At 41.6% G+C, this 21894-nt stretch overlaps 1 protein-coding gene across 1 annotated transcript in view; it reads right to left on the bottom strand.

Annotated features, from left to right (window-relative positions):
- LOC139283993 (transmembrane protein 132C) overlaps positions 1-15721 on the bottom strand; it is a 227698-nt gene extending 211977 nt beyond the window's left edge. The window contains exon 1 of the mRNA XM_070904128.1: positions 15640-15721. Within this exon, the coding sequence (XP_070760229.1) occupies positions 15640-15721 (82 nt within the window). The remainder of the gene's footprint in view (positions 1-15639) is intronic.
- Positions 15722-21894: the final 6173 nt, after the last annotated feature.

Genomic DNA, 21894 nt, shown 5'->3' on the forward strand with positions numbered 1-21894 from the left:
TTGAAGATGGCTTTCAATGTATTGAATTAACGCCTAACCACAAAACATGTGCACAAAAGTTGTACTGTATTTGCTTACCTAAGAGCTCAGTCAAGACATCTGATCTTATAAATGTTCACTGTATTTTTCAATGAAGAAGTCAGATCTAAAGCCGAGACTTAACCAGTAGAGAGTGTCATTTTTAAGTTGAAAATTACTGACAAGGTGCTTTATTTTTGAAAACGCGTCACTCATGAAAAAATAGACTGCACGGCCTCAGTACTCTGCATCAAATACTCAATGAGCAACTAAATTTGAAATGTGATATGGTCTAATTGTTCAGAAGTTATTATTACGCCCTATATTTATAATCCATCATTTGAAATGGCTCTAAAATAGGAAACATAACAACTAAACTGAATCTGTTATAATTACTTAATCTGACCTTTAATGAAACTGATGCTGTTCACGCATGACTAGAGGCGCAATCCCGCAGTATCACTGCATGTAGGCCGCCCATTTGTTATGTTACACACAGTATAATTAGAAACTTGGTATTTATTTACTTTGCATACAGCCTGCAGACAACTAGTGTGTTTCAAGAGGAGGCACAGTGTTGCTCCACGGAAATTTCTAAGAAAAGCTCAAGAAAATTTTGCCTGTTCAAGGTTTCCACTATTCTCTTTTTATGTTAGTATAAAAGCAAAAAAGTGAGTTATTACCAAAATCGCTGATGGAGACAGTTGTTACTTTAAGGGCCTGTGTCCACCAAAGCGTTTTTTCCCAACTCAAAACGCCAACCGCTCTTCTGAAACGCCCAGCTGGGAGTGCTTTGGAGGCGCAGCCTTTTTTCAGCTGAGACGCTTTGGTTGCTATGATACGGAATATACACGGAAGTATGTGTTACAAGTATTCTACCTAATTTCGCAGATGGTTTGTGTTATCAACAAATACTGAAAAATGCTGCTGTAAAAATGTCAGCACAACGTAAAGTAGTTGCTCTGGCTCTTGCTCTGGATGATGGGAAGGCTGAAGCATGTAGGGAAAGAGGATGGACCCGCCGGTCTGTCTAGTTTCATGTGACTTTGTGAGTGAGGAAACATCTCAGTATTGGTATTTGTCCCGCCCCTCCTCCACGGTGATTGGACGGCTGGGTAAAAAGTGACAGTGACGAGCGCAGTGTTTTACCCACATTTTTCAACTCTTGGTGACGCCCAACGTTCAGGATGGCATCTCCCTTACAGCCAGTCAGTTGCAATTATCTCATTTCGTTATGCCTGACAACAAGGCAAAATGTTGATACTGAATGTATCTTCAAAATGTTGTGACAGTGACAAGACATGTGTTTTCTTACAACATCCATTGTGTTCGATTATAAAAAACATCAATGCCCCAAGCTTAGTCCAAATCTGATGATTGGTGTCTGAGATATCACACCTAACAGATGGAGGAACAAAGGAAAGAGGCAAACGAGTGAAAAGTGGACCAAACATACTTCTGCAGGTTTAAAAAACTGAGTTTGATTAGCTGAATATCGAAACCTACAACCTGAAAGGAGTTGCTCAAATCTCCTCCTTAGTTTGATCAGGAAGGTCTGTTTGTCTAACATGAATATCAGTGAGATTGATCACTTTATTGGCCCTGAATACATTTATGAGAACTGTATGTGGATCATGTATACATTCACATCATCAGGATACTGATATTCATGTAAGGCAGGCAGAAATAATAAGACCATAAGTCACAACAAATGGAAAAAGGTCGAATTTGTGGTTCAAGTTCTCTCCACAAAGGCTAAACAAGACAGTCTATGAGATTGTGTGGCTATCACTGATTATAGTCTCTTTCAGCGAGTCATTGTCTGTAATCACCAGGCTGCCACTCTGATCGACAACAGATGCAGCTCAGTTGCTCATTTCTTAAGCTCAGACTGACGCCAAATCTCACTCAGATGTCAATGTTCTGGTCAGTCATTTTAGTGCAGCTTCTATCAGCCACATCACAGAGCATGTAGTCTGCTCTATCAATCAGATGTAATGTAACAGTACTTTTACACCATTACTTAAATAAGAACTAGTCAGAAGAAGAGCAAGTTTAGCTGCTTTAAAAGGCAGATAGATCTTCTAAAAAACTGTGATTTTGTTAAGGAAGTCTGATGTACTTCAGGTTATAAATACTTTTCTCAGATGATCTCTCAGCTTCTAAAAGCAGCTACATTTCTTTTTCTTTTTTTGCATCTTCAAGTTCATGAACCTTCAATTGTAAGGAGAAGTGACACAAGTTTAGCTTTTCTTGAGCAGTGATCAAGCCTGCAATCAGTTCTGATAATCAGAGGTAATGTGCTCACAGATAAATCTCACCTGGGAAAACTCATGCATTGACCTGCTGCTCAACTCAAAAATCATTTGACTGTTTAAACGAGACAGTCAATCCCAAGATACGATCAAATGATTACGCAGTTTCAAAAGACGCAACTTAGATCATGGTTTAAAGGTCCCATATAGTAGAAAGTGAGATTTCCATGTCTTTTTTTAATCGTAAACCAGGTCTAGGCACTATATAAATACTGTGAAAGTAGCAAAACGCTCAGTCCACGGAAATATAGGCACAGCCCGTATTATTTCCCCATAAAATATGATTGAGTTTCCAAAATCAGTGACTAAAGTTATGAAAGTTGTGTTTTTGTGCAGTAATCAGTAAGGCCCGAATTCTGAATTGTGAATTGTGAATTCAGAATTCTGCCCTGGTGGCATCTATCGTTTTTCCAACCTAATACTTGTCTCATTTATGGTCTGACAAACAGTAAGTTCATCAGATTCAGTGCCTCAGATCGCTATTTTCCGAGCTAAGTTACTGTTAGCAGTTGACCAATCAAGAAACTCGGTTTTCTTGATTGGGGGCCTTAAAGAGACAGAACCTTAAACGGCTTGTTTCAGACAGAGGGAAAACTGAGGGGCTGCGTAAAGGGCCAGTATAAGATAAAAAAGGACTTTTTTGAACTGTGAATCATGCAAACCTACTTCAGTGGAATCCCAGAATAAAAATATAGAGCTGGGAATGAGCATAATATGGGACCTTTAATTATTACCAGCATTTGAATCCAATTACTGTGTATTGAGTCTGGCTACAGCATCTCGACCTCCCCCTACCTGGCCCCCCAGGCAGGCCTCAGGGATTGTTGCCCAAAATCCTTACACCGTCTGGCAGCGCGCAGCCGAGTAAAGCATGTTAAACATTATGTAGATGGAGACCTGAAGGCACTGGGAGCTTTGTAAATAGTGGAAATCTTAACTGTAATGCTGGCCCATGGGCTAAGAGCAACACAGAATGAAATGCTAAATCTCTCGCTGTCCTTAACCCTCGCGCTCCAGCGTTTTCCTTCACCAAATACCCATCCCTCCCATTCCTTTGTTTTTTGAATGTGTTTATCTTGTTCTTTCTTTTTTCTCTGTTGTCTTTTCCTTCTCTTGGCCTGTAATTTGTTCTTTGCCTCTCCCTCCTTTCTTGGCTACCTTTTTTCGCCTTTTCTGTTTTGCTCTCCCTCTCATCTTTTTCCAATCTTCCCCTCTTTCCTCCACTGCCCAAAGTCTCATTTCACACTGATACTTTTTCGTCCTCTTTTCATCTCTCTCTCACTCTCCATCTCTTCATCCCATTTCCTCACAGCGCCCAGATCATGGCCTGGTCTGGCCTTTTAATGTCTCCCTCTGCTTCTCTCTCTTCTTAACTGTTTCCATTCTCTCTTGCTAGCTCTCTCTCTGACTGTAGCTAATGCCATCAAGTGTTTGCAGAAGTCTTGAGCCAAAGATTCAAAGCCAATGGTCCCAGGACAAACAAACAAACAAATACGGAATTAACTAAAAACGAACTTGTGCATATAAACATTCGCGCATGAAAATATTTGTGCATGCATATAACTCTCAAACAATCACACATGCTGTATAACACACATAGTTGCAGACAGCGTTGAACCAGCACATTACATACTACATTCCCATCCAAAGAACAGCTTGGTGTGTCTCTGATGGCAACAGTGAGCTTCCCTAAGCCAGAAGGGATCTGGGGAAGGTTTACACACACACATTCACACACATTCATCTTTCCACTAGCAACATTTTCACTTCACTGATGTTGTCATTTTTTGTTTAATTTTATCTTTGGTCCACTTTGTGCATCTTTCACACCCTCCTTAGTTTGTGTCCTACCAATTCTTAAACTGGCTTAAAATAAAATAGCTGAATTCAAGGCCCTTAAAATATCTTCTACCGTGTACTTCAAATATATATGAAATGCAGTCATTACGTTCATCCAAATTATAAATGTGTACATTTTGATGCTCTGTTTAGCGCTGATGATGACGTGCAAAAGTTCTGCTTTTTAAACACTCTTTGGCACACTGTGCACTTTATATGCCTTTTTCATTTTTTTATTTCAGTTTTATTTGCAGTTTGAGATTCTGCAACTTGGTCAAGCAACTATATGCAAGGTTTGGCATAGTTTTCTGTCATGTATGAAACTACAATTGCAAAAGCAGGTCTTGCGTGAACAGCGTTCTGACAGGAATGGTCAAAGACCATTTCATCATTATCCGATGTAAAATGTTCTTTTTCCTCAGGTCAGGTAATTTGATAAGCACAGTACTTCTTCCAGTGATGAAAGATGTCACCAAGAGCCAAGTTCAGGTCAGTTAGTCATCAGAAAATGATTGTCCTCTGGCTCTGGTCTGTGTTATTCTGGCTTTTGTAGACCATGTCACATTCAGGTTGCAGATGTGAGGGCCACTGCAGACCAACAATAACCCGGCTTTCTTTGTTTGGGTTATTTTTCTCTGAATTTTATCTTGTTATTTACCTCAGTTATGAGTGAGCCTCACATCAACCCGAATGGAGGTTTATTCTAAAAGATCGGTCACCTTACCCCTTTACTTTTCTTCCAGTGGATTCAATCAAGAAACTGAACTCTTGGCACAATTGAAAGGTAGCTTTTTACAGGCCCAGACCTGACGAGACAGATAACAAACCAGGCTACAAAGCAATGACACCTACAGAATTAAATAAATCATTCTTCCTCTGGATGCAACCGGGAAAACGGAATAAATAAAACTTTTATTTTCTATTTGCTTACTGTCACTTTTATTTGACAAAGAAGTCAACCCCCTCCCCCTCCTTATTTGGTGTCACCTGTCAACTGTCCACCTTTGAATTAAGGTATGAATGCCCAAAATACAGAGTAAATACCGAGGGGCGACCCATTGGACGACAAGTAGACTATGATTAGAATTGCATTGCTAAGTAATGTGTGATATGTATACACATTTTTCATGTATCTTCACCAAAACAGAAAAGGAGACGCATCAAAAAACATTTCCTTTCTAATTTCTGCTGAAATTGGCATTGACAAGGGAAAGACACTGAGCAAAAAGGCTCAACTTGGATCAGATGTTGTAGAAAGATGCGGGTAACAATCAACTCTGCCGGGAGCGGGGGAGGTCAGAGAACTTCTTAAGAGTGAAGAGAGAACTTTTTGGCTTGCTCTGCACTAATAACTGATGGTGGATTATGAAATAATTTTTAGCCACTGCACAACACACTATTTTACAATTTGTTAGACATTTCTGGCATTTTTTTTTTTATTATTATTTCTTCTGCTATGTGATATCAGTGGTTCTGATTCTGTTCATAAAAATCAAACGTAATCTAACAGAGAACAACACGCAGGGACTTGTTTTTATCTCCCAGCTGGAGAGACAACACCAACTGGCCCAGGCTGTAAAGGAGTCAGTCTTACTCGGTCCACTCAGTCATGAAGCACAAACTGGCTCCACACTATGTGCCCATGCATTTATCCAACTAAACTAATCCCTCTACTTTACAACCGTGCTTGGCTGTTATAGTTTTAGACCTCTGATCGAAAGGCCTCTTGATCGAATGTCTGGGTGGGGACATCAAACTTCATTTTGACCTTTAAAAGCACAAGCACAAACATAAACATGGTCTCACACACACAAACACACAGTTGAAGACGAGGCATGTTGCTCCTATCTGCCAAGGACAAGAGTAGAGCGACGTACAGGCTAATTGATTCTCTGCGCGTCTAAAGTGAATGTTGCGCTCCACTAACACAACGGTCTGGCATTCTCTCCCTCTATTTATTTATTTCTTTTTGCCATGTGCAGTTTCAGGTTTGAAATCAATTTGCCTGAGATGAAAGTTTTCAATTTCATTAGCTTGATCAAATGGAGCGCTGTTAACAGGCAGCGGTAATAGAAAATCATTTAGGCCGAGGAGCTCACACACTCTCAAAGGACTGGTTAAGAGCTGCTCAGAGAGAGATGGGGGAGGGGGGGGAGCAGAGAGGATGACAGGTGGGAAAATATCGATGAGAGACAGTGAGAGAGAAAAAGGGGGCATAATGTGAAAAAGATGGGGGAGAGAGAAGGCTTTTAGAGAGAGGAAGAGGAAGATAAGGAGAGTTTGAAACTTGATGGCAGGAGATGAAGTGATGGAGCAAGAAAGGCAAGAAGAAGAGAAAAGCAACAGGGAAAGAAAATGCTCTTGAAGAGGGAAAGTAAAAAAGAAGAATGTGACAAAGGAGAGAAAAGGGGAAGATGGGTGGAGAAAAAGGACAGAAAGAAACAGAAAGATTAAATGTGAGAATGATTGATGACTGTATGAGAAAATGTCACAATAAAAGCTGAGAAGAAACAGGATGCAAAGAAAGGGAAAAAGAGGAAAGAACACAGAGAAATGTGTCTCTTCCTCTAGTGTGTCTGCTAAGCACTGGCCCATTAAACCCCTGTTATTGCTCCTCAGATGTTTGTCAGAGAAAAATAGTGTTGTGGTGAAAGAACATAAATAAACTATTAGCCATCAAAAGACTCAGCAAGGCAGCAGATCGCCAGCTAAATATTACCACTTCGATGAAGGAAAACAAATCAGTCATCGATTAATACAGGAGAGGGATGCAGAGGTGAAGAGGAAATTTGAAAAATAGAGAGAAGAGATGGAAAGATTGATGGATGAAATGATTGGATAGAAGAAGGCAACACCTGCGTCAGAGTTAAAATCAGACCACTTAAGCTCGGCTTATAAAAGGTCAGCATCAAACCTCAACACCTTTTGTGTTATTATTTTACTGCTACTTAGACACCATTTAATATTTGCTTCAAACAGTTTGGCTTGAAAAATGGATTTAAAGAGAAAGATGTTTATCGTTTCCTGTTAAAAGGTATCAAAGTACTGTTTTTAAATAAATACATATAAAAAAAACATTCATCACACATGCTTTTTAAACACTTTTTGTTGTTAATTAGTTTTTACAGGATGAACTGTCACATGGGAGTTTAAGTGGGGTTCATGGGAAAATAGTGTACATTTCCGCTTTGTCAGGGTCATGGCAATTTGGCCAACTCCAAGTCGAACATGGATATTCCCGTCCGACTTTGAGTTGGCGGATTGGGGCACAACATTTTCCAAGCCCTCTTTGAAGGAGTTGGCTCCCAAATCCTTTTGTTTTTCTTCCTCTTCACATCTTCTAAAAACTGGTGAATTCCATTCAATTCTTGAAAGTAGGTCGATCAAAAACACTTTTTAGTATTTTAGCAGAGTGACTAATAACCTTGCACCTTTGTATTTTCAAATTCTGATGACAAAAACGGCAACTTTCATTTGAACTGAGGAAATAAAAAGGATAGAAAAAGATTACCTGTCCAGCTACTCACAATCAGTCATTATAGTTTAGCCTTTACCCCCATTTCATTGTGACAAACAGAAAGTCACACATTACTGCACATCATACCGATAAATTACACTCAATCAAAATTCAATGAGAAAATGAAAGCTAATGTTAATCTATTGTTAGTCTCCTCTGAGTCATTGTGTGATGATGATAATGATCAGCCATTCAACCAGACAGTTTCTCTCTCACTCGCGCACACACACACACACACACACACACACACACACACACACACACACACACACACACACACACACACACACACACACACACACAGACTGTGCGGCTAATCAGCCAAGTGAAGCTAATATAGGGGGAAATGTGTTGCTGATTAGCACAACCTTAAACCCCTAGACATGACTTCTAGACCTACAGTACCGTCCACACACATACACACAGGCACGCACACACAAAATTAGTCCGGCTATTCATGCTAATCTGAGAGAAAATGACTTTCTCATTAGCAAGACCCTTAAACCTCTCGACAGGCCTTTGAAACCCGGCCATCTCATGGTCACACAGAGAGTATACAGAGAAATGCAGGCTCAGACATGGACCCACACAAACACACACACACACACACACACACACACACACACACACACACACACACACACACACACACACACACGCTTGTGCAAAGGAACTATTCGCAAGTATTCAGACTTTCAGTAACTGCCTGTAGATTCTATTAATAGCAGAAATGTAAACAACAGAGCAGAATACAGTGATGAGGGTAAAAAAGTCCACAGATAAACGTATAGAACAGAGGCCTAAAATTTGTAAAAAAAGTGCATATAAATATATATCTGGAGTGATGTGAGATGTTACTGTCAGTGCAGAAACAAGCTTGGATTCATACTTTACATTCACAGACACACACTCCCACTCTGCCCCTCAAACCTTAACCCTTGTGCTTTTCTTAAGAGGACCCTCAACTCATAAGATTCTTTCTGTATTTCATACCAAGCCAACGTTCAGACCAAATACAGCCCTGTGGTGGGGGTGTGGTGTTTAACAATCCAGGAACAGATGAATGCACTGAAAAGTCGATCAGACACCATAACACTGCACAAGGGTTTGGGATACTCACGAACAACTCTGGACAGTTATCGCTGCTGCAACTATTTTATCTTTCGCCACAATGATCGCGAGAAATATATGTATTTGATTGGCCAACGCAGCACACTGCCGGATGATGTTGTATTGCGTTGCAGCATAAGTTGAGCCAGGTTCCACTCTTTTGCTGGATGATCCTGCGTTGTTCTACCAGAGCTCCCTATGTTGGCACCCCCTCTGCACCGCCGGACTGGCTCTATTCAAATGAATGTGAGAGCTCATGCAGGGCAGAAGTCAGTTTGAATGTGGCCTAACAGTGTCTAAAACCCCCTCTTTTTATACATCTTAATTGAGGGGGGCTGTGATTTTTGTAACTTGCTGACAATTTGACAATTAGTGCAGCAACTGCCCCCCAGTGTGCGAATGTGAGAAATTAGACAGGATTTGAACTTTTCTCTCAAGCTCTTTTTTTCACCTCCATTCTTCACTGAACTACTTTGGTTACTTTTCGTGAGTGCAATCAAGTGCAACACCGTTAATGCCTTGGAGGAGAGACTGTCCAAATGTGTGTGATGTTATCACCATTTGTGTGATTCACTGCATTGCAACCACGAAGACACGCAAAAGACACCGTTGTTTGACAAAGATCAGGAAGGCAGTGATACATCCAGGAGGAAGCCGGATGATGCATATGATCTAGTTTGTTTTACGCAGATTCCACCCTTAATTCAAAGTCCTTCACATCAAAGTCTTTCACTAAATGAATCCTTTTAAGAAAGATGAATGGCTAAACTGACCTCACTTCATAAAACATCCAGAAATGATTTTTACAAGATATCAAACACAAAAACACTTAAATGGCACTCAAATGGATAAAATGTGTCCGTAAAATGACCCTAATTACACTACTTTGTGTTAGTGACATTGTCGGTGTATTTACAACAGACAGCCAAGTAAGTAACTGACGCATACACAGATAATAGCATGAAAGAAAAACATGCTTTAAAGGTACAGTTGCAGTCATGAGTCATCATCCTTACCAAATGTCACAACATTGCCAAATTCCCTTGAAAAAAGGAAGTTATTTTTGACTTCATAATTTGAGTTTGATTCCAGGCATTTTACTTTGGCAACAATATAATGAGTGTATGATTACACATTGTGAGTCCCTAATAATACATTATCCTGTTGCATCTGTCATGCGTATGCCAGAGAGAAAATGTGTGTCTGAGTGTGTGTACGTGAGCGAGTGTGTGTGTGTGTGTGTGTCAGTGTAAATATGTCCAGGCCCTGCAGCAAACAGTATCCTTCTAGATGAGATTTACTGATATAGAAGGAAGTGACACAGAGGATGAATACACTCTCAAGGGAAGAGAAAATCTCTCTCTCTCTCTCTCTCGCTTCCTCCTCCGCTGGCTGATGACAAGAAGAGTTGGTCTCCTTATGATGATGAGAGCCAATTCTTTTGCTTATCATCCAGCTCCTTGAGTCTGAGTCTGTGTGTGCCCCTTTGTGTGTATATTCTACCCATCAAGCAACATGACATGGACATCAATTCTTTCCACGCAGGAAGAATTGAGAGGTTTTCATGGGAGATGGCCGACAGAAATGACAATTGAGAAAAACAGAATATACCATAAACACGTAAATATTACACTGGGTTTCCTAAAAGGACTAATTAACTTAAAGAAATGGTAATAAAATCAGGTTCAACAGAGGAAAAAGCAATGGATGTAAGCTCAAAAGGACACGAAAATGATTCTGATTCTGAAAACTATAGTTTACCAGACCTATGTTCCAACTGTATACCAGTATATAGTAAGACTATCTGTGTTTTTAGTTTCACACTGGAAAAATTACAAGATGAAGTACGCTTAAAAGTGCCAGCTGGCAAAAATCGACTTAATTTTTTGCGTGGTGTTGGACATTATTGGCCCACTGAAATGGAAGAGATACTCGCAGCTGACAAAAGGTGAAACATTTGTGGATGCTAGTGAGACGGCTCTGCTGACAACTCAGAAAACAAAACAATGACTTCATAAAACCTTGAAAAAACATTTAGCGGGTATGTGTACAGCTTTTTAAAGTTGCAGTTTGATTCATGTTTGGCATTAAAAATCTGGGTATCATTTCCAATTGGTGCAAAAAACATTGTCAGAACAGTACTGTGATATATGGAAGAATGTAGTACATATATACTGTATGAAATTGGAACTCCTCAGATTGCTCAACAATAGTTTTGAAAGACAGGAGAGTGTTTCTCTTTCTCAGACAGACAACCACAACATCCAGAACAATATACAAATCAATACAGGAAAAAGCTGAAAGTTTCTTGACAAAAAGGAGGCAGGAAGTGCAGAGAGACACATCTCCACTTCATCCAGTCCACCCACTTTTGTTGTTCAGTGTCTCTATGACCCTCTCTACTGCACCTCTCTCTGCTCTGTCACCATGACAAAATGGCCATGTGACTGTGTGCGTGTGTGTGCGTGTCAGGAAGAAAAAGGCTCACACTGAAGGGGTATGATTTTCTAACATCGTGGTGCTTAGCAGCTTCATTCACATTTCACTCTTTCTTGCCCCCCACCCCTCCCCTCTTTCATTCATCAGTAAAAGTTCACATTTTCAATCTCTGAAATGTCTCTTGTCTGATTTAAAATCCTCTCTGTTACTTATTTTTTCAGAGAACAAGTGTGTGCGCTGTATATGTGTGTGGCTGTAAGTGTGTGTGTGTGTGTGTGTATACAAGTGTGTGCCTGAGTGAGTCAGCGAGCCAGTGAATGAAACCAACAATGAGACAGAAAGATACACACACACACACTCACACACTCACACACTCACACACTCACACAGCAGGGAAAGCGAGCGCAGTGTATAGAAAGGACAGGGTGAGAGACTATCAGCCTGTGTGTGTGTGTGTGTGTGTGTGTGTGTGTGTGTGTGTGTGTGTGTGTGTGTGTCTCTCAGTGATTTTACGTCAGTAATTATTAATGCTCTGTATCGCATGAGTAATGGTGCATAGTGCTGACATTCTGCTACAGGTTAACAGTGTAGTGCAAAACGTGCTCGAGCGCACAGGCAGACACACACACACACACACACACACACACACACTTTGAATGGTGCATGTTTTTTTCCAGCAATTGACACAAAGTACACTCTCTGCCACATGGCTATTCCACACATTAACACACACCAAGCATTTCAAAAAGGTAACCTCAACAAAGGTGAAGGCATTAAAGTGAGCTACTGAACACTGAGGTAATCTGTTTAACATTACATGAACGCTTGTGCATGCGCTCAGAGAGAGTGTCAGTGAAGCTGTTGACAGGGACTGCTTCCATTTCCTGATGTACAGATTTTAATGGAAACCAGTCAGCCAATCAGAAACAAGTATTTTCATTGGACATGCTTTAAGAGTATAGCCCAGGGCCCATACAGATATTGACGACAATATATTGGCCTATTATATTCAAGGATCGGAAGAGCGGAACATTTCACAGTTGAAACATAAATTGTCTGTGCTCTCTAGTGGACACACTATGTAAATCTGTGTCTTTGGCATTTCTGTATTGCAATTTCTTTTTACTTATTTCTGACATGTAAGCGGATGAGGGTATATCTGCAATAAGCTAACATTAGTTGAAATATCCAGCTATATAACAGTAACAGTGATAGCCGAATTATGTGCACACATACAGCTATAACAAGATGCATTGTGCATATGTGCATGCATTCAACAAACACATATACATCGACAAGGAAATACAAGTGAATAAAAAAAGCAATACATCAATACATTTAACATCACTGATTGATGATGGTACAAAATGCCACCAAACACTGGAGAACTTAAAAACCAGAGGATAATTTGGTCAAACATCAACAATGCTTGCAAATAAAATGTATAAAGTAGATGATAAATAAAGAAATTCACTCATTTATTTAATTCATGTTTGATTTGCATGAGCGTGGGTAAGGATTTCCCACCCGTCCACAACAGACTTTCTGTTAAGAATACAGAGCCGAGTCGTGGCCCCCAGAGTGACTATTCAGTCTCTGAACCTTCAGGACCAAACTAACTGTTTGCCTCTGAACAGGCATCTGTCTGATGCTCGGCTTTTGAACAAAACGACAATGACAACCTGGAGACGACCTGGATGATGAAATGACAGAGTGATGTAACTTTAATGAAATGAAGTGACATGAAAATAGAAACGCCAGTCAGGGAATAACGAGACAATGACACAAATAGGGACAACTGACGAGATAAAAGGCCAACAAATAACTCTTTGATTAGAGGCGCAGTGATACATAGTGCTTATAACTCAACAAAAATTGCCAGAAACAATACATACATTGAAACTGAGATACGTTTTAAAAAGTGGTGTTTTTATGTGGCTGGAGTCAGCTATGGGGGTGGAAATCTGATGTATTACAAATGACAGCTTCTGTATGGTTACAGACAGCAGCATACACAAATGCTGCATGTGACTAAGGGCCTACGTGACTAATCGAAAACACATACTGTAAATGCAAACACACACACACACACACACACACACACACAAGCAACGCATGAACAAGTGAACACTGACACACTTGCACTGAGGAAGATACAGAGGCACCGAATCTAGACAATACAGACAGAGAGAGAGAGACAGAGAGAGAGAGAGAGAGACAGAGAGAGAGAGAGAGAGAGAGAGAGAGAGAGAGAGAGAGAGAGAGAAGGCAAGGTTGGTGTTTTGCTTTTTTAAACAGTCTTAGGTGGCCATTACACCATTACAGCCAGGGCTCCCCAATGCCCAATAAAAACTGTTAAACCACAGCCAAGTTGGAATGGACCTTTCCCTATGCATGTGTGAGTGTGTGTAATACAGATAGTGTGTGTGTCTGTGTGTGTGTGTGTGTTTGTGCCTGTGACAGAGAGTGAGAAGCTGAGACAGAGCAAGAAATGAGATCTACTGGCCATCCTAACTACCAAGGGAGCAACTAAACAGCACTGTCAGACAAAAGGTACAGTCTCTGAGCAAAAGGTTCTGTTGTATTTCATCCCATGAAGAGAGGAAGGTGACAGGAGGGGAGGAAGAGAGGGAGTGTTTGGTTGATTTCATCTTTTGGTTACTCAGCCGTTTTATCGGGCACAGCTGTTTTCCTGCTCGCAGTTTCCTCTCCGGTCTCCTGTCGGCGTGCCGTGCGCCGCGGCCACGGCGACGGCGTCCTCCGCGCTCCGGAGCGCACAACGCAGCGACTGTTAGCTGCTCAGTGAGCCGTGAGTGATCGGAGCTGATTAAAACGCACACACGCACACGCGCGCGCACAGACACGGAATACACTCACGGGAATGTGATACTAATGCAGAAGGACTGTCATCTGTGTGGAAAACGGAGGCGTACAAGAGCGCGCTGAGAGGGCTCCCAACCCAAAATATGTCAGCCTTCTTCGTCTTATGCTTCTTCTTCTTCTTCGTTTTGTCTCCCGGGAGTAAGTGGATGGTGGTGTTACCTGACCTGAATTCAGAATATCTCAACCCTGATTTAGTGTTCTTGAGCAAGACAGTGAACCGTCATCCGCTCTGAATAAAAATTCCTCTGATGTAGCTTCAATTGAGCTTATCAGACCGGGCTTTCTATAAGTCACGCACCACAAGTCAGATCCATATAAAAGCCCTTTAAAGACTTCTGTAATGAAGTCGGCGCTTTGCATAGGCGGACATATAAGAGATAGACTGACTTGTCTGTTCTCCTTTTCTGTTTGTCTGCGTGCAATTTAGTTGACGAAGAAAGAATCTTATCAGTTTCACTTTAATTGCTTAACATGGGGAGACGAGTGAGGCTATTATACATCGGGGGGGGGGGGGGGGGGGGGGGGGTTCAGTTCACTTAGGAGCATGGGTAAATATTAAGAGGCACAGCTGAGCTGACCTTCCTTCGATTTAAAAAGGACCTCATATAAAAAGAAAACCCAGGTCACCTTTTACTGGGGGCACACAGCTCTAAACCGGATTCCAGGAGCGCAGAAGAGGTCATGCGCATCCAGTCAGTCTCGTTTTGTCTCCCAAATTCAAAAAAACAAGATTTAATTTTATTTTTGTGCCATCAGTTTCTTTCAGTCCTCTCCGAGACCTCAAACAAGCACACGAGCAGGTCAGGCGCCGACTAGCCGGGGTTCGGGTGTCTCAGATGGCACCAGTTAGTACGCATCTGTCATTTGACGCTTCGGCTTAGTCAATTACTCATTATTCCACACACACGCACGGATACAGGAGGTGTCAAGGTGAATAAGGGCTAATCGATCGTCATTTGGCTAAAAATAATGAAACTTGCTTCATTTAAATTTCCAGAGCAGTGTTAAAATGTTGGCAGGCATAACCTCCAGTCTGTGGCCACCACATGGCAAACACATAACTTCATACAACTTGCTCCAGTTTGACACTTTTTAGAGTTACTGTCACACTGATTGCTGTGAGGATGGAGTGGAGGGTAAACTGAGTACGGTTTCCCTTCAGCTATATATCCCTGTTGCAGGTCTAACATCAGTCCTCTGCAAAGCGCACAGTAACGCACCAAAAAAGCCAAGAAAACATATCAACGATTATAGGCTATATGTGATGCAATGCTTATGCACTACGCCAGGGTGCCTTTATGACTAAAAAAAGTTACCATTTCTCAAGATAGGAAGGCGAAACAAATGTGTGTGTGTGTGGGGGGGGGGGGTTGACATTCTAGTTTTCCAGCCAAAAACAATAAAACGTCAAACGCCGGTGGTCGAAACGCGTCTGCAATTATATTTAAATACACTTTTGAATGAAACGACAATGTTTTTAACTGGCAACAAGTTTTCACCTGCATTTGCATCTCTTACCTTTCCACAGGAAAAGAAGAAGCACCGTCTTCCAGAGGCAACAACACACCGGCGCGCCACCCCTTCTCCAGACCGTCTCCATCCCTCCTGTCGGTAAAAACCTCCGGGACTGTTCACAAAACGGACGAAAGGGGATCTTGTAATTTGATATCTCTTTCCTTTCCCCCCCAGTCAGATCACTACCGCATCGGTGCCATCAATAATCTCAATTTGACCAAACTGCGCTCCCGCTGTGCTTGACCTAAGACACCGCGCAGAAGAGGTTTGGAGTAAACTATAAATCCTTCTGGAGTCAGTCATAAAAAAGAAACCCCCGATGGGCAATTCCGGTGCAGGCTGGCTTCTTTTTTTAATCCACCCCCCCAAAAAAAAGTCTGCGGTGGGTCTCCTTCAAGCCAGAGCCAAAGACCCGGTTTCCCCCGTGGTGAGCTTCTTCCACCGGTGCGCTCCTCTGCTTTATTTATCCAAACGGGACAGCTACAGCGGAGGAAGCCTCAATGTCTCTCCATTCATCACACTTTTCTTCCTTCAAAAGTTTAAACAGACCAGCAGAGTGGACGAAGAACTCCCCCGACGAATTGAAAAGTCCACTTCATTGGCGGTTTTGAAACAACAAAACCCAAGAAAACTCTGTCACTTAAGGCTCATATATTAAATAAAATCCAAATTCCGCTCGCCCGGCAGCAGCTCCGTCCGCTCTCTTTTCCTTCCTCCCCCTGTCTATCCTCCGACTGTCCTCCTCTTGCTGTGCGTGTTCTGTATGTGTGTGCGTCTGGGCTCAACTTGAGAGTCTGAAAACACTCGTCCGTGGGATGGAGGGAGGAGAGGAGAGGACAGAAGAGGAGGAGGTCTGACGCTTCCACCAGCCGGCAGAGGAGAGGGAGGAGGGCCAGCGGAGGCTGTGGGGCTGAGGAAGGTGAGGGCGGGGTTTGGGGATTTGAGTGACGGTTAAGTAGCCAATGAAGGGTGTAGGAATTTATTTTGGCTCTTTTCGTTTCTTTTATCATTAAAGATTTATTGTATTCTTTTTTATTATTATTTATTCATTCAATTTATTCAATTTTTTTGAGGGGACAAATACATCCATATCACAACCTGAGGGACTGTTAAAACATTTTTCAAAATAAAAGAAATGGTGAAAAACTAAAATAAAGAAAAAGAATAAAGGATAACATAGGCATTAGAAGCCAATAATTGAAAACCAAAGACCTGTGGATCCGTCTATAGGAAACAGGTTAAAGGGGTGTGCCTGTATAGTGGAGCTGTTGACGCCGAGAAGACGAAAACATAAGTTGAAAATAAGAAGATGCTTAGTTCTCTGTGTGGCTTGTGTGTGTGTTGGTGTCGGTTGTGTGTGTGTTGTTTATCCTTTCAAAGCTCTCTCTCTGCATTATTCATACAAAGACACACGCTACACCTGTTCTCTCTGTAATCGATAGACGCCAACTTCGCACGTGCGCGCGCGCACACACACACACACACACACACACACACACAGCACATCCGCTTCCAGTGGCGTGTGACAGCTTGTACAACTGCAAAATGTGATACACCAGGCACCTTGTAATAAAACTCATTCACTTTCTATTGATAGGACGGGAGAGTGTGTGTGTGTGTGTGTTGGGGAGCGGAGGGGGGGGGGGTGAACAAGCCAGAAGAGAGGGAACATTAAGGTCTTTTTAGAGTCCGAGACGATATTTCATAAGGCAGCGTGCCTGGTTCCCTTTGTCAGCTAAATGTGTAAAAGCTAAAGAGATGACATTGTGACTTATTGAATTGCAAATCAGCCCGTCGGCGCAGGGATGGGAGGATTTCCGGGGACGGAGATACGTGAGCCTCGCTGCCTCTCTGCCTGTCTGTCTACCTGTCTGTCTGACTCCACGACCTCTACAAAGGGCTAGGAAGGAGCGACAGCCCCCCCTAGTGTCACATTTTAAGAAGAGAAACTAAGTGGTGGCGCTCACAGAAGAAGACCCCTCTATACATTCATCCTTCAACTGTCCTTAATTAGCAGTATATGTGATTAAAGAAGCCCCTTGTCTTGGTGCGTTTATCTTGGATGTGTCCCTCATTATTCTCCTGTCACTTCCCTCAGCTCTCTGTGATTCCACCATATGAACTCGACTGAGTCTGCATGCTCTTTTTCCAAATGTCCTGTTTCGTTTCCCACTCACTTTCCCCAAACACATTTGTCTGGCCTCCCAGTCACAAACAGACTACTTCTATAACTTCTATAATGTCTCGGCAACCGCCATCCGTCCATGTTATGGAGCAGAACCAAATCAGTGCATTTTAAAATATTATTGTAATTTCCGTAAATGACCTTTCACTCAGCCAGCCGCAGCATTTCCCTGTGACTTAAGCTTGAAAGATCTTCTTTAACTGAACTATTCCTCTTGGGGCCTGCAACTGAAGCAAGGCATTAGTTCAGCAAGCATGCGGTAAAAAGTAATATTTGTACAAATACAGTGTCTGTATACCAATGAGGCCCCACTGGCTGTTTGGAGGAAATTTGACACAGAATAAAAAGAATTGCAGATAATTCCCCATATATCTAGGGACCAAAAACAAAGACTACATCTTTCAAAGAATGAGTAAAAATATGGAAAGCTGGCTCATCTAGACCTTGGTTCTAAACATTTTCAGCCAAAAAGAAAATATGTCAACACCCAACCATTTTCATCAAGACAAAAAATGAATTGGGCAATTCGATAGCAAACTATTGTTTTTCTTTTCCCCTTTAAGGTTATTTCACTTGTCACTATTAGAGGAAGCCTGGAGGCAGCACATATTCATTATATCACAAAAAAGGAAGGCATTCATCACACAGATTGCGTTGTCAGTAACTCTTCAAATGCAACCTGTAATAGATGTTATGTGATAAATGAAGAATATGTTTTCTAAAACTGGTTCTCAGTGTCATGTGGCTGGTTGCTGTGCTTATTCACTGTCGGGCTGACCACAGACACTGACCTGTTCTACTTTTGCACTTCAGTCAGGATGAGTCCCCTGCAGCTCAATTCCTTAATTATAGAAGTCCCACTTTTTTTTTTTACTGCATGGTTGCCGGACTTTTGCTGCACTTTGTTTCCATCCCCAAGAGGAACTATTCAAAAGTGTTGCTCTCATTTTAAGGTCTGTTTAAAAGCTGCTTGACAGAGTTTTAGAAGAAAAAGTAATACAATGTTTTTTAAAGTCAATAATAATAATAATTGGTGACTGGCTACTGCAATGCTGTACCTGAAGCAGACAGCAGCTCAAAAGGGTAGACTAAATTGCCACTGATTTTCCAATTTATCAACATGAAGAGAACTGTGGATTGGAGAGAAAAGCATGCAGTGTTGTATTTCATACAAGGAGCAGCTGCTGCAGCCATGGTATCATCATTAGTTTGAGAATTTGTTAAATCAGAGATATTGAAGGAAAATGTACACCTATGTAGTGAGGTGCTTGCTTGCCGGTAAACATCAAAGTAAGGTGGGGAAAGCTGCACACTCATAACTTGGATGTAATCTTTTTATTTTTAGTTTTATGAATGGACTGCACATCCTGCCTGCGTCGGGTTGTGTTCAAACACTGATTCCTAAAATAAAAAAAATTGCAATATTGTTGTGTGCGCCCATATTTCCCCTCCTCACTTTGAATTCAGAGATAATAATTCATTCATACAATTATCGCCACAGTCAAGTCATTTTTCACTTTGAAGTCCACATGAGTATGGGCGACAGGTAGGAAGAAAGAGACAGACTGAGGAAACAAAACAACTTTTTACTCCTCACTTTGAAACATGCTGAGCTCTACTCAGACGCACACTTCAGCCATGAGCAGAAACACATCACAACAAGTGTAAGAGGCTCTCTCTCCCATCACTGTCAGTCTGCTGCTGTGCTGTGCCCACCCTGAGGTCACGGTGGTCATCTCTGCACCCGTCTCAGCTTCTCTCCCTTTGGCTCCTCAGTGGTGAGGTGAACTTTGCACTGCAAGTCACTCCACATTTTCTGTCACACGCTGAAAACTCATCTTTTAAAAGAAAATACTTCATATCACTCCTGTCCTGCTGAATCGCACATCCCTGTGTCAACATGTACTGCTATATATATTTCTCCTTAAAGCTGAGGTAGGCGGTTTTCTGAAAAAGACAAAAAGAATGCCAGAATTTGAAAATACGGTTCTCCCCTCTCTGTTCTACGTCCTGCACATCGGACAAGCACAGACACGTCCACGCAACGCAAGCTTGATCTTGACTACAGGCAAGCGAGTCAGCCCAGGAGTTCGTCGGGTCAACCGGTTGCTTTTTACATAGCTATAAAGTTACCTTCAATTTCCATGCCAACTTTTCCTGATGTATTTTCCGCCATTGTATCAGACTATCTCCTTCTTAACGGCCGTGCACCCACATCTGCATTGGTAGAGGTAGGGTTAACAGCCAATAGGAATGCCCTCTCTCTGAAACGACCTGTGATTAGCCAAAACCTCCCGTCGCAGGCTAGATTTTCTGAAGCCTGAAAACAGGGCCATGAGGAGGTGCAGAAGTCTAGTTTCCTCTCAGAACACTTGAATTACAATATACTGAAAGCTTATTATGTATTTTTTGCCCAATGGTGCCAAAATAAAAACTGCCTACCCCAGCTTTAATGAAGTTTCACCTCCTTGGATCTTAAAAGGAATTGCCAAAATGTGTATTCCCAATAACTAAAGGGGTCAAATCCAGAGTATCAACTTTGTAGGGGCCCTGAGCCCAAAAGACTGAGAACCATTTCTCTACATCGATGGCTCACAAACCTTTCCAAACACAACCCAAGTTTGGTAAAATTCTCTGCTTTCTCCAAGAAAATGTTTTAAAAAGTCGTACAAAGGAACCCAGGCCCTGTCAAACTTAATCTTACTCACATCATGTAGTCATCCACCAGAGACAGGCCTGCAAAGTGCAGTGTGAAAGGTCCGGTCCACTGAGTGTCACATTTTCAATTTCATGGTACTGTTTAACAAAGGGCATGGCCACGCGAAGTTTCCCAACTGTCAGTGTTAACCTCCCTCTAATTGTTTAACAAAAACTATTTTAGATATAAAATGTTATCTCAGCAGTCACAGGTTTGAATTATGTCACTAGTCATGGAATTTGATTGATTTAATCCCACATCGATATCTTGTACATGTAAATGTTTCTTATGCAGAAAAATACAAGAGTATTAACATTTCTAACAGAGCTCACTGTCTGTTTATAATTTTAAATTTAAGTTTTCCTGGTGAAAGCAGCTGTTTGTCTCATCTTCCCAAAATATGAAACCGTGAACAGACAATGCACGAATGGAGGAATGAATGAAGACAGACAACACAAATGTGCATTTAGATATTAACCCGTCTCTTGTTGCAGTAAACACGTCATCTTTGTGTTAAATATGTATGTACTAAACTGGAACCACTGCGGACACAATCGCTTACAAGTGGCTGCTAACTTTGCATACAGTCAGCCTAAAACCACTGTTTTTCAATCCAGTATTGTGGCTACAGTTTTGCAATAACACTACTACTGTAAGCTATTTGGTTTCCATTGTTGTTTGTATATAATATAAATTCATGGACGCTGGCTAACTTTGGATAAAAATATCCACCATTGAACAACTTTGACAGCTGAGACCAAACCTTGACAGCAGTGTATTACTGTTATTAAATGATCACATGTGCTGTATTCTGAATATGACTCTGGATGTGATGAATGGTAAGCTAAGATCATACATTGACATGCATAAACATAATTCATTTGATGTGTAGCTTATATTATAACTCTACTTCACTCACCACAAAAGTAAATGTGATGCTTTATGATGAATGGAAGTCATAGGTAGCAGCGCTCAGTAAATACAGTACATTCATTTATAAGCACTCAGGAGGGCAAGGTGAGGTGGTGAGACTGTGAGAAGAAACTTGTAGTGCGATCCTTAGATACTGATCATGGGTCAAAATGGTATTTTTGTATGAGCAGATGAGAGGAAGAGGTTTGTTTGCCACACTTTCATCCTTATATTCAAGTGTTGAGAGAAAGAGAGAGAGAAACGCTGAGAGAGAGGAGGGCGACACAGATAGTACTCCTCTCTCTCTCTCAGGTCAAATAGGTCTTGTAGAAATTCTGTCGGCCACTTGTTCAGACGATACACTCCACTCGGAGGCTGGAGGAAGATGACCGCCACTGACAAACCTCCCTATTTACTTATAATTCTCTCTCTCTCTCTCTCTCTCTCTCTCTCTCTCTCTCTC

This window comes from Enoplosus armatus, chromosome 4, assembly GCF_043641665.1.
Source record: "Enoplosus armatus isolate fEnoArm2 chromosome 4, fEnoArm2.hap1, whole genome shotgun sequence".
Taxonomy (NCBI): Eukaryota; Metazoa; Chordata; class Actinopteri; order Centrarchiformes; family Enoplosidae; genus Enoplosus; species Enoplosus armatus.